We start from the raw sequence: 14,224 nt of genomic DNA, 5'->3' as shown, positions 1-14,224 counted from the left end.
TTCTTTATAGTTAAGTAAAAGTCATTTAGTATGTTTATATATATTCATGTGTATGCTTAATATTTTAAAATAATTTTTAAATAAATAATACAGAACGTATTATAAAATTCAAAAGGTGCAAAAGGCATACAATCCATCTCATCTACTGTCCACCCTGTTTCCTAGATACTTATTTTCCCTATTCAGAAGCAATCACTACCTATATCAGCAGTTTTTTTAAGTGAGAATGTCTAGAAATATTCTGCCCACACATAAGCATATACACATAAATATAGTCACAAATATATGTCTGTTATAGTTATTATTGCTGTTGTAATTATTTTGTTCCCTAATGGTATCATACTACGTAATAAAGCATTTTTCTCCATTTACCAACAAGTCTTGGCTCTGATTGCCACAGCAGCATTTGGAGAGCTTCCTGGTTTATTTTAACAGCTTCATAGTATTCCATTGTTTGGATGTATCAGAATGGACTTAATTAGTTCTCTATTGCTGTTGCAGTTAATATCCTTTTACTTTTCTTGTTTTGTGCATGTATGTAACCATCCACAGGACCAATTTCTAGAGATAGAGTTGCTGTGTCAAAGGGCAGGTGCATGTGTGATCTTCTAAATAGATGGATACTTCTAAATTTCACCCTCCAAAAAATGATTGTCCCAATGTACATCCCCACAAGCAGTATAAAAGGGCATGTTTACCCAATACACAGTGAATTTTCAAACTTTTTGGGTTCTGCCAATTTGACAGATGAAAGATGGTATCTCACTATTGTTTTAAATTGCATTCTTTTATTGCCAGTGAGGCTGGCCATCTTTTCATGTGCTTAAAGACTATTTGTCTTTCCATTGTATTCATTATCAGTTAGTATCATCTGCCAGTGTTTCTATATAGGTATCATAAAGGTGAGTTTGACATGGGCTTTTTTGAATTATGTAAAATAAAGATCAAGTGATGATCGGAAATCAAGACAGAACGTTTTTAATCTTAAAACAATTAAAGAGAATTTGGAGGAATATTTAATGATCATTTTCCCTTCTGCATTTTATTCTCTATCTTCCTTTTTCTATCTACCTCTTCCCCCGTCTCTAAACTACTGGTAGAGAATTTAAATGTATATTTAGAGTATCTATTTACTGAGCACAATTTTGTGATCCCTTTCCTTATTTTGTTAAAAGAAAAATAATTAGATACTGTTTTATTTATTAAATGATAAATTAAAAATACAAACAATCTTTGTGTCAGAATGTTTAGTTGGAAGCAACAGAAACTGTGGATTTAAACACAAATGGGACAGCTCTAGAATCTGTGACAGGCATTTAACCAGGCTACTCATCCATGACTAGAGGGTAGAGTCATGTTACAGAATCATGAGTCTCTCACAGCTGTTGAGCGCTAGCCTCTGTGTCTTGATCTCTACCATTAACAGACCCCGGGGGTTGCTGGTGGCACAGTGGCTCCTGTTACCCCAGAAAATGGATGTGGCTGCTAGTGGCTCCTCTACCAGGAATTTAGAGCCATCCTTGCTTCTTTGGACCCATAGCTTCGGATTTAGTTAGTCCAGGCTCTGTCTGGTCTGTGGCCTGGGTCAGGTGTCTGTGCTCTGTCTGGAGGGAGGCTATGGAAACCAGTCTCATGCGTGTTCATCTTCTGTGGTCAGAGGCAGGCTCTGCCTCATACGATGGGGAGGCTCTGTAACTAGAAAGGTGTTTAGATTCTAGATGGCCAAAAAGATAGACATTTATCATCAGTGGTTCTCAGCTGATTTTCTCCTTCTCTGGGCAGAGGTCTTTAAAAGACTGCCTCTTGAGAATCAAGACCAATACTCTACTTCTTCTCTTGGCCTGAAATATTGAGGGCTTAGCAAGGAAATAATTGGTCCTCTCTTCACACTGCCTGACCAGAGTTTGGCTGGGACAGGAAATAGGATAGAAGTGATAAGATAGCTGCCAAAGCCAAAATTTATGCCTAAAGTACCAATTTTTAAACCTTTACAATACTCTGATTTTTAAATTTTACAGTCTCTTTCTATCTGCTTACTTCTTCTCAAAAATCATTTAACATGCTAACATATTCTAGAAGAAATAAATTTTTTTGTTTTTGTTTTTGTATTTTCTAGAATTACAACAATTAAGTTAGGGCTAGCCATAGGGAGACACATGGCCTAAAAAATGTTAATATAACTCCTTACCCCCAGACTAATTGTATTCATTTGTTAAGAGCTGCTGAAACAAAGTAGCATAAACTAGGTGGCTTAAACAACAGAAATTGAATGTCCCACAGTCTAGGAGACTAGAAGTCCAAGATCAGGGTGTCATCTGGGTTGGTTCTTTCTGCAGGCTGTGAGAGAAGCATTTGTTCCAGGTCTCTTTCCTTGGCTTGCGGATGGCTGTCTTCCCCTGGTGTCTACCCATCATCTTCCCTCTGTACGTGTCTGTGTCCAAATTCATTATTTTATAAGAACATCAGTCATATTGGATTAGAGCTCATCCACATGATCTCATTCTAACTTGCCTATCTCTATAAAGATCCTATCTCTAAATAAGGTCATATTCTGAAATACTACAGATTAGGACTTCAGCATATGAACTTTGAGAGGGGCACAATCAACATTAATCTTGTTGTTAATCTTAATAAAAATTTTGTGTTTAGGAGAGGAGGAGAGGAGACTGTAAAAGACTCTTTTGGCTGTATTGGCTTCTAATTGGGGAAGAAAGCACTGCCAAAGGCCAGGAGTCTGAGATAATGGGATTTTCAAATGAGGGCAGGCCTGAGAAGGCTTCTCAGTACACAATCTATAGTAGTCATATTCTTTAAAGAAAAATTTGCAGACATGATCAAGGCAATTATATATATGTAGAGTTTGGTAGTTATATGTCCTGTACAAAGCACTAAACTTTTTTTTTTTTTTGAGAACTTAAAAAAGCACAACTTCTCTAATGTGCTCCAGGTGCTAAAACTTATTCTGGAAACAGTTCAACAATATTGCAATAGAACTTAATCCTACTAATTTCACTGAATTTTTCTTTGACTAGAGGAAATCATATACAAAAGCTCAAAACTCATGAGTATTTTCGTATGGATTCACCCAATCAAATGAAACCACCTTTTTTTGAGCACCTATATATAAAGCAAAATGTAATAAAGAGAAGTCCTAGCGTCAGAAAATTCTGATGGAAACGTCTCTACTCCATCAGCCTTCTCTACCTCAAAGGACTCAGAAACAATAGTATAAACTACTGACAGCTCCACGAGTCTAAGGTATTTTTATACAAAACTATGAGCAAGAGCCTGGCTTTTGCTTTTAGGTTACTGAGACATATGGCAAATTTTTTTTATTGGTCTCAAGTACCTCAGAATTAAAATGGAGACGATTGCTGAGATGTTGCAAAAAATTAAGAGTACAAACAATTACTGGCAAATTTTATTAAATAGCATGATTAAAATGACAGCCTTAAGATTATTAAAATAGACTGTAGTCTAAGAGTACACTTAGACTACACTTGCACTTAGTCTAAGTCTTTTTAGGTTCCTACTATATTCCATCTTGCATTTTGGCAAATTGCATATTTATTTTACAACTTTGGCAAATTTACATGTTTTCTACCATCCCCTGCCCTAAGGCCATGGGAAGCATGTGTTCTGTTCGGTTTCATTTTCTTTGGGGGCTTCTTCCTTGGCGTGGTGCTGAAAAAGGGATCACTATGGACATCATCTTTCAAATATTTGCATGTGAATGAGCAAAGCAACCACACGATGGCAGCATGTTAAAAGAATAAAGAGCTGTTCACTTGAAGCCATCCTTTTAATTTTTTTGACTCTATATGAACAAAGAGGAAAACCTCAAATCTACCTTAGTGAACCCCTTATTCTAGATGATACAGGAACTGAGGGTAAATGACGGTTTCCAGATCTCAAAAACAATAAGGAGCAAGAGAAGAGAGAGCTCTGAGTTCTGAGACTTTAAAGTTGAACCAGACAATCAGGCTGTGACTCATCCTTCAAACGGAATGGCTTTTGGTAACAAGCAAGGGAATTACTTGGCAAAGTGTACAAAGAAGAATGATAATTTATGGATCGTGCCTAATTTCACTGTCGAGTAGTTAAACAAGATGTTTGGGATTGCTCTGCTGATTAAATTAAAAAGCCTCTCAGTTATAGATATGTGTGTGTTACTTATTTTTGAATGAATCACCAAAATATTGCAATGATGAATTTGAACAACCTCCTTGCCTTGTCATCTGTGACTAAGGATTTTTATCTCATTAGCAAACAAATTAGTCCACATTTGTTGAAAATCTCCAGCTGCATGATAATTGCCTAGGAATGAGAGAGAGAGTGAGAGAGAGGCTCTGGTGTTGGAAATGTCTAGGTATGATTAACAGTGTCATCGGACATGTCTTTCTGTTTCAAACCCTTGGTTCTGTTTTCTTATGCATTGGCTTCATTTTCAACCTTTCAGGCCTTCTTATGTGATGGTGAACATCACTCCAGGTTGTGTTTAGCTAGAGGTTTAGCTACTTCGAGAAGAGTTCTCTTCCCCAGTGGTTTCAGCAAAAGTTCTGGGCTGGCTCCCATTGGCCAGGCTTGAGTCACCTATAAACTCCTGAGCCAATCACGGTGCCAGAGAGAAAAGGCCTGCTCTGGCTTGCTAGGTCAGTCACAGGCACATGGCTGGACCCAGACTTGAGTCACTGTTCTCCTCACTGACAACATGGACTGAGAATGCAAGAACAGAGGTTTCCCAAAAGAAAGTCAGGATTCTGTTACCAAAATAAGGGGGAAGGAATGTTAGCTAGGCAGAAACAATAGCTGTCCACTAAAAGAAATTTAAAAGATGTAGTCCCTGCCCTCAAGAACTTAATAAACTTGAATCCTGAGCTGAAGAATTATTATCAACATTATGTTTGAGGGGGGAGTACAGCTCAGTGGTAGAGTGTGTGTTTAGCATGCATGAGGTCCTGGGTTCAATTCCCAGTACCTCCGTTAAAAATAAATAAATAAAAATAAGCCTAATTACACCTGCCCCCAAAAGACAATGTAAATAAATAAATGTATTTTTTTAAATTATGTTTAAAATTGCTTTAGAGTTTCTAAAGTACTTATTTCATGTAATTCTTACAAGGAGAGTTTCATGTCAGTCCTATTTTGTAATTAAGGGCAAAGAGAATCATAGACATTAAATTATTTGCTTAACTTCTGCTTATCTTGCCTAACATGAACTTATACCAAAGCTGAAACTCATATTCATATTTCCCAAATGTCAGTAATTCTACCTACGTACAACAGCATGGAATGCTTCTGAGTATTTATTTGTAAGTAAGAAATATGTTTATATTATATGATCTAATGTGCAATAATCAAGCTGTGTTTGACATGAGAAAAATCACCTAACACAGTGTCTTTCAAATTGTAATCTTCCCACGGAGTAATTTCCTGGGGTGTTTGTTATAAATATAAATTCCAGGGTTTCTTTCTTCCGGCTTTCTGAATCAGCATCTCCAGAGATGGGGTCCCAGAAATTAGTATTTTTAAACAAGAGAATCATCTGATTTTTATGCACCACAATGTTTAAGAATCTCTGACTTAACATACTTAATTGCTTGCAGCCTTAGAGAGCTGATATTTATGGAAAATAAATCAGAAATACACAAAATTCCTCTCAGTCCCTCCTTTGGGTTTTGCCTTTAGTCTGGTCATGCTTCCTTTTTTATTCTTTTCCCTTCCCTCTAAGTTAAAATACTCATAAACAGAAAGGCTAAGTATCATGCCATCATTCCACCCAATTTGTGACATGACAAATTAATCAGTGAATGGGGATATCTGTTTTCACAGCAAATACCATAAAATAAAATTTTGGAATTAGCAAGGACTTTAGCTGAACTACTCTTCTGCTCAGATAAGGAAACTGATTTGCAGAAAACTAAAGTGACTTGCTTAGCTAGGCAATTAGTATGGATGGCCCTTTTGAAACTATTCATTTTTAAATGACTATTTCATTTGGGAAAATGGTCATAAAAGTCAGTTAGCATTTAGAATTAAAACCCAGCTTTAGTTACATTTAATTGTGTGCACACTAGAGCATAGAATTCAATTTCAGAATCCTGCACCATATTTTATGACTTGTCTTTATTAATAGTTATTGGACATTTGCTATCCCTCTGCATGTATTCCTCATTTAATTTCCACAATGATAGGAGTAAGTACTAGTGTTCCCATTTTATAAATGAGGAAGCCAGGGCATGTGCAGATTAGGTAGCTCACCCTGGACCAATATTTCTAATATTTCTAAAATTTTATGTGCAAAAGCATCACCTGGGATTCTGATTAATAAACACATTCTGATTCAGTGGGTCTTGGGTGGGACCTGAGATTCTGCATCTTAATCAGCTCACAGGTGAAGGCCAATATTGTTGGCTGGCTGATCATACATGGAGCAGCAACGTCTTAGATCACGAAACGGCATGTGGCAGGCAGGCAGACAATGTCTTAACCTTGGCTATTTGACACCAAAGCTCATTGCATTTAACTCCTATACAGAGTATGTGTTGACCTTAGTCTTTATTACATTATAATTTACATCCTATGGGTAGAAGAGAGAGGTCAGTTCTCATTGCACAAACATTTGTGATGTAACTCTACCCTTAAGGAATATGCAGGGAAACAAAGGGACCATCCTCACCCCAGACCATCTCTTCTATACTTGAATCTTCTGGGGCCACTGCTCTCCAGAGGGAAGGAACAAGTAGGGTGGCAGCTGCCACTTCACTTATACTTTTGAGTCACAGGGTTTCTCCTGCTCAGTGAGTGGAACCACTCAACTCTGATTTATCCTTTCCTGCCCAAATATATATATATAGTCAAATGACAAACCAAAACAACTTAGTAAAGAATTTGATGTCTTTTATTCAAGGGAAGCAATCCATGGATTTGGGGAGTATGGTACCTCACTAGCAGTTCCTGAGGGATTTGGGGCAAGAGCAAGTTTTTATAGAGCATTGGAAGAAGGAATTCAGAAACAGGAGGTTGGGGATTTCCTGGCAAGGCCAGCAGGCCCTATTTTCTTAGCTGAGCTTGCTAAAGCTGAGTTGCAGGATGGTGATCATCATACGCAGGGTTTCCTTGACAGGGGTTTTCCTTAAGTGCAGGTTCACTTAGGTTTAGATTTGTGACATGGGCCGGGCCCCTGGGGTGACCTCCGTTTTGTGGGTCCGGAGGCACAAATCACTTCGTTTCTATGTATTGAATTTATGTATGACACTTGCTTCATGATTTCTAGCTTACTTTAACTTTGCTTTCCACTTTTCCTTGGTGTTCACAGTTCGTTTTCTTCTGATTCATCTTTTAATCCTATCTTTTATCTTACGTTTTTGAGCAAAACCACCTCCTTACTATTATACAACTTTAATTCTAACTGTTACTAAAAATGTAGAAGATTCTAGTTAGTCACCTTTTATATTTATTACTTTGGTAAAAACAGCTTTTTTTCCTGTTTTATTTTCCTTCCTGTGAGGTAGTTTGACTTGGGTTGTTCAAACTGAGGGACAAGGGAAATAAATCTGGGTGTTCAGCATGAAAAGAGCTAATGAAACAGCTCTTTTTAGGGAAAGGGGGCTTTTTGTCCTTCCTAGGTTATTCTTCATGTCTGTTTGATATCTCTGTTCTCTGGTTCTTATCTTTAAAAGACAGCTGCTTTACCCCAGGCATAAATCAGAGGAGAAAAACCAGCTACCCAGTGAAGCTGGGGCCTGGAGGGAGGATGAACGGGAAGAGGCATCCGCAGAAGGTAGGGGCGGAGAAGCAGGGGCCCCTGGACGGTACGCCCTCAGGGGGCCAAACACGGCAAACAGACGTCCACTACCCAACCACTCCCGCCAGCGCGCAGGCAGAACAGAGACGCCAACTGGGGAAGAAAGAGGTGAAGGCTTTGATGTCTCAGAAGCAGAAAAGAAGACCCCAGACGAGTGATATGTATGCCTTGGGAGCAAATCTGCCCCGGAAGAATAAGGTGCACACTCGGGATTCGTGGCACACATGGGAGGTAAGGGCTCAATTCCAGAACACAGGACCGAACCGGAAACGAGGGAGAAACGCTGTCAATCGTAAATGACAGTTACATAAAACAGAGACCACACTGTGTTTTTCCACAATGCTCCAGGTTTAAGAGTGTATAGATGAAATATTTCAGTTTTCTTGGAAAATATATTGAAGATAGATTTATTCAAGATTATATGCATCAAAAAATTTTCAAAATTTATATGTACACACAAATTTGGACTTCCTGAATTAACCTGTTAATTTATTTGAAAGCAAGCAAACACATAAAGAACTCGCAAAACAAAAACTCATTAAAATTTAGTTGATTATTTGATATCGGAGAGCTAGATTTACATTTTTCCACTTTTTAGTCAGCTGCTAGAAATCAAATATGTACAGTCTAATTTATACAAACTTAGCTGGAAAATTAGAGGACTAGTATAAATTTCAGTTAATGTATAAAAATTCAGTTAACCTCTATCTTGAAAATTTGTTTGGTACCGAAAATTTAGAGCTTAAAAAAAATTGGAACTGTGAGAAGAATAAAAATCTACTATTAGACTTGCTTGCAATTAGTGTTCTCAGCTCACTAATATTTTGACATACTGTTACCCTGAGGTATTAGTGGATTATTTAACCACAGGTAAATAAAAGTGATGGGGGCTGCAGAGGTGTTGGAGGAGGGAATGCCAGAAGTTTTGTGATGGGAAAGCAAAGAAAACGTATTTATGAATAGATGAAAAAGTGCAAATTCATTCTTATTTTAGACATCTACTGTAGCTAGAAATACTTTATTTTTTTTTTTTATTTTTACTTTTGTGTTTATCCACTGTTTTTATTTCTTTTTAGCAAGACCTTCGGTCAGTTTACTCATAACATACTGCTGGATATGGAGGTCTGTTGCTTTTATTTTTAATTTCATTATAATCAAGATCGTTCATGAATATTTTGTATTTTTATATAAGTTTAGAGATCAGGGCCATGTGGAATGAACTTTAAATAAGTGCAAAATTTTACTTAAACTTTTTTCCTTTTTTTAAAAAAAATGAATTTTAGCTATTTTACAATGTTGTATTAGTTTCTGTACAGCATAGTGATTCAATTATATATACACAGATATATATATATATATGTATATGTACACACACACACGCACACATATAGAAATACAACTTCAGGATCTTTAATGATACAGGTCTCGATTTGTATTACTCCTCACAGCTCCATTTAAATCTACCACTCTGCCTCTCTGCATTTCTTTTGTCTTAGTTGATAGACATTGCACACTTGATAATCCCTAAAGCAAGAAACCAGAAGGATGTTTAGAGAGCATAAAACTTCAGCTCCCAGCTGTGAACTCACACACACACACACACACACACACACACACACACACCAGAAACCAAAGGAAGTTAGGGAGAACCTGTAATGTACTCACAAGAAGAAAAGCTATGGAATATGTTAATGTAGGACTCAGTTGTATGGAATATTCTTGAACAGAAACTATTGTAATTTATATGAAGATTATAAGACTATAGATATACCCTCACATATCATGTTTTTAAAAATTAGTTTAAAAAAAAAACTTTTACACCATATGCATATGGTGCAAAATTCAAGGATTGCGTAGTAAGAGGCAGCCTACAACTCCCTAGCACTGGCTCCTACCCGTGACTCCTAACCCACTCCCCAAAGCCTCCTCGTCAGACACAACCACTGTTATCATATCTTGTGTATTGTCCAGAGATATTATGTGGAAGATTTTAAACTCTCTCTTCTATCCATTAGTTGAAACATAAGTAAGAAGTTCAGTTTTCCATTGACTTACAATCTAGTCTTTGATTCTGACCTGAAAACGACTTCTATGGATCAGTCCAGATCACTGAGAACTTGCTGGATATACCAGGAGTGGACCTGATCCTGCCTCGGGAGAGGGCTCTTTTCTCTAACGACAAGATAAGTAGATGATTCCTAGGAAGCTGTCCTCCCTTAATTGGCCTATTTCATTAATTCATTGCTGAGTAATTACAGCTGAACCCAAATGAAAACGTAAAATGGCTGTGATTTACTTGTACAGATTGAATGGTATGGGTGGCCTGGACTGTGAAAAGAAACAGATTACTCTTTGTTTTTTGTTGTTACATCCAAGCTTTCCTATCTGCTTTGGGTGAATTATCACCAGCCACATGAAAATTCACTGATGAAAAAAAAAAGACTGGGAGAAACTACACATTTCCCTCTTGTGCACAGTGCTGATAAATTTATATTGTCTGTATAAAATACTATCTTGTCTTGTATCTAGTCTGTATAAAATACCAATTGTTAATAATTCAGCAGTAGATCTTTTGAGTTCTCAGCACTTTAAAATTGATATTGTCACCAAAATACCTATGATTTGCCACTATTTAAAACTGACCAGAATGGTACAGCAAAAAGTTCTCATCAAAATATCCATGGCTCTTGGCATTTATAGCTGAGTTAACTAAATGCCAGCACGGTGTTAGTCCTCATTGCTATAAATGTGAGATTAAATCGGAACAATTGTGACAAACATGCCACGATGACAATGAATGATGAAACACTCTGCTCAAACCTGAATTGGTCCATGTAGCAGCCGGCAGGTGGGCTGCTGGGTGCAAGTAGGACTCTGTAGCTAGCAGCACCGTTTAATTTTGGCAGAACAGTTACACAGGGATGGTATTCAAGATGGGACTGTCGTATCTCGGAAAGTATTCTAATAGTATTGCTAACTGTGACTCGTTATATCCTTAGTATGTGCCAGTAGGAAGTCACAAGCATCTAAACTTGTTCAATACTTATTTTCCTAGGTCAACCCATCAAAGAAATATTCATTTGTCATTACTGATAAATTAAATTGGAGTCTCTGAAGATAAAGTGATATTTTTCTTCTTTTTAAACTCAATTTTTATTTTCAAATCGATACAGAAACACAGTTTCATAAAAAATCAACTTTTTATGAGGCTTATAATTCAAAAACAGCACTCCTCTCCCTCTTCCTTCTGATTATTGCTCTTCAGAAGCCACTTTCAACTTTTAGATTTTTTTCTGCTGTTTACCACTGTATTTCTAAATAACAGTCATTTAAGGCTATTTTGTTCAATTTATACACTATTGATCAATTCCTGTTCCTAACCCCCGCCCTCCTGCCCCTCAAACACAAAGTTACACTTTCTTCTTTCTAATATAACTACAGCTTCATCTTTGACTAAATCAATATTCAGTTTTCATTATTACAGCCATTTAAATATTTATCACAGCTGACCCCTGTAGTCTATTGTAGGGGAAGAAAAACTTTTCCTTGACCCTTTTAAAGTCCTTGGTTGAGTCTGAAAATTAAACTCACAAAGATAGACTAATAGGAGAAAAAGCATGCAAATGTATTACATGTTACCTGACATGGGAGCCTTCAAAAGGAAATAAAGACCTGAAGAAATGGTTAAACCTGAGTGTTTGGATGCTGGGTCTGATGAAGAGTAGACAGTGGTGGGGAAGCATGAGAGGACAGAGGGTGGGGGTAAGTGTAGTAACTGGGGGAAACTGAGCCGACCTGTTCACTTGGATTCTGGGTCTCAGAGACAAGGATGCTCCTTTCCTGCAGGCATAGGGAGGGCGCCTCCCACATGGGGGTCTCATCACCTGCTTCAGCAGAGAAGGGCCGGGGAACGTCAAAGAGACTGTCCTGCTTCTTCTGTTTTCTCAGACTTTTTTAGCTTAAAATATTCAATATGCCCAGGTGCCATATTTTGGGGTACCCTGTCCTGAACTCCATCAATATCATGATTATAATTCCTTTCTCCCACAACTTTGTTGTCTAGGTAGTTATAATTCCATCTTTTTTCCCTTTTTGGCTTAGTTCTCCATATGCCCATGTCTAATTCATCCTGTGCGTCTTCACAAAGTATTACCTTCCTCTGAATATAGTCGAACACTTTGGATAACCTCTCAGTTTCCCCATCCTCCTGGAGACACACTTTCCATTCTGCTGCTCCAACTTGACCTCTCCACCTGCCTCTCAGTGGCCTTCCTGGGATTTCTCATCACATCATCCTGGAAATTCCCTCCGCCTTCCTCCTGGCCTGGAGCTTTCATTCTCAGCCCCTGAGACATCCTCCTTCTGGGCTTACTCTCCTGTTCTGGGAGAGCACATCCTCTAGCAGCTGCCTACGTGGTTGCATGAGAGGTAGACTTCCAGACCTCTGAATATCTGAAAATGAAAGGGTCCTAATTCTTCCATCACACTTGTTTTATATTTAGACTTGGTGTAGAATTCTAGGTTTCAAATAATTTATTCTTAAAATTTGAAGAGATTGTTCTAGTGTGCTTCAGGTAACAGCTTTGGGGCTGAGACATCTGGTGTACTGTGATTCATGCTTCTTGGTATGTGACCTTCTTTTCTTATTTACTTTCTTCCCTTTTTTGTCTCCTCTCCTCTTTTCTTTTCTCTTCTTTTCGTTACATCCCCCTCTGCCCTCAGAAATTTTTAGATTCTTCTTTTCTGTAGCCACTGTTCTGAAGTTTCTCAGTGATTTATGTATTTATGTAATTTTTTTCCTTTCCCTTAGAGCTAGACACCTTCTTTCATCACAGTGTGACCTTTCAGTCTGGAAACTCCTGTCATTTCAGATTTGGGAAATTTTCTTGGATCACTTACTCATACTTTTCTCCTTTTCATATTCTCTTATTTCTTTATGGAATGCCTATTATTTGGACATCAGATTTCCTGGAAAGACACTCTAATTCTCTTTTATCTTTTTGTTTTCCTATCTTCTCTCTCTCATTGGTTTCCTGCCAACTTAATGGGGTTTCAGGAGGGAGCATACATGATTATATATTTATTGCTTGATATTTAACCATGAATCTGACAATTAGGAAGGAGCTGAAGTTTTGCAGAAAACGAACTGCTCTTTAAGAACTAGTGGCCAAGCATTAGTGGCTGGTAATTAAACAGGCAACGGATATGGGATTACCCTTTTCATCATTCAAATATGAAATTAAAATATGAAATTGCCTTACATGAAAGCACCTTTGAAGCTGCCTGACTAAATACCTATTAAATAGTCCAGAAATGCACCCACATAGTTTAAGATAGGGAAATGATTTCAATCCCCAAGGGAGAGAACAATAAATAAATCCCTTGTATGAAATCTCTACCTTGTCCCTAACATTAAACTGGTCTCAAGTATAAGTGTCACTCCCTTGTAAAAGTACCCAACAGACAAAATACAAACATGCTGGTTTTGGTAAGATGAGGCTGGAAAAATATGAAATACAGACATGTCCTTTTTACTACTGAACCGATTTTAAAAATACGATGGTCACTAGAATTACTTAATTGATAGGAGAAGAAAATGCCAAATTTCATCCTAGTTTGGACTTATGTTTTTAGCCTTCTTTCTGTACAATTATGATTGAAGGGGCACTCATGAATGAATGCTCCTGTAACTGGCTGTTGGATTTCTCTTTTAGCTAACAGGGGTTTTCAACATTCCTGGTATGTTCCCCTAAGCTTTCACTCCCCCGATGTTAACCAGGACCAGGCTTCTCTGCCACACAGACACACACGTGGGTTACAGACGCTGTTATCAGCTTCCTCTTCCAACAGGAAGACCACATCTGTCACTCAGGAAGTCTGTGCAGAACACCTCCCATTACTCCCGGGCTGAACACTCTCAGGAAGGGTGAATACATAGGATCACGTAGGAGACAGGGCAGCAGCCAGGAGAGAAGGAGGCACACACTTCATTGGAGAAGCTGCACGTCCCCAGGATCTTGTCTTTTAACTCCAGAGTATCTTTTCCCTCCCATTTACCTGCTGATTGGTTCCTTACTAGAGTCGAGGATGTGAAAGGTAGTAGGATGTGAGTAAGGGGTTAACAGCAGGTTAGGGCTGATCCAGGCCCGCCGAGGGATGTCTTCTCACAGCACCATTTCCTCGGCCACGGCAGAGTTAACACAAAATGTGGACTGTTGTGTCTGTCTTGCCTTATTTACCCTTGGTCTGTGCAGCTGCACCTGGGCAGGGGGTTCTGTGCTTTGGGCGGCAGACTTTAGGCTGATGTGACTGGAACAGTTTAAAAGGTGGGAAAGGGAGGGCGATGTGGCCTGGTGACCACACACACCTGCTCTGTGGCGGCCCGACACACTGCGGGTGAGGGGTGGCTCTGGGCCT

The 14,224-nt window shown here is 38.3% G+C and overlaps 1 protein-coding gene across 1 annotated transcript in view; it reads left to right on the top strand.

The window, feature by feature from the left end:
* The window catches only part of LOC123616469 (uncharacterized), a 46,963-nt gene that overhangs the window by 19,693 nt on the left and 13,046 nt on the right, over positions 1-14,224 (top strand). The window contains exon 2 of the mRNA XM_045515694.2: positions 7,683-8,038. Within this exon, the coding sequence (XP_045371650.2) occupies positions 7,757-8,038 (282 nt within the window). The 5' untranslated portion in view covers positions 7,683-7,756. The remainder of the gene's footprint in view (positions 1-7,682; positions 8,039-14,224) is intronic.

Source organism: Camelus bactrianus, chromosome 2 (assembly GCF_048773025.1).
Source record: "Camelus bactrianus isolate YW-2024 breed Bactrian camel chromosome 2, ASM4877302v1, whole genome shotgun sequence".
In the NCBI taxonomy this organism is placed as follows: domain Eukaryota; kingdom Metazoa; phylum Chordata; class Mammalia; order Artiodactyla; family Camelidae; genus Camelus; species Camelus bactrianus.
The sequence above is the reverse complement of the archived record's forward strand: the minus strand, read 5'-3'. Positions and strand labels throughout refer to the sequence as shown.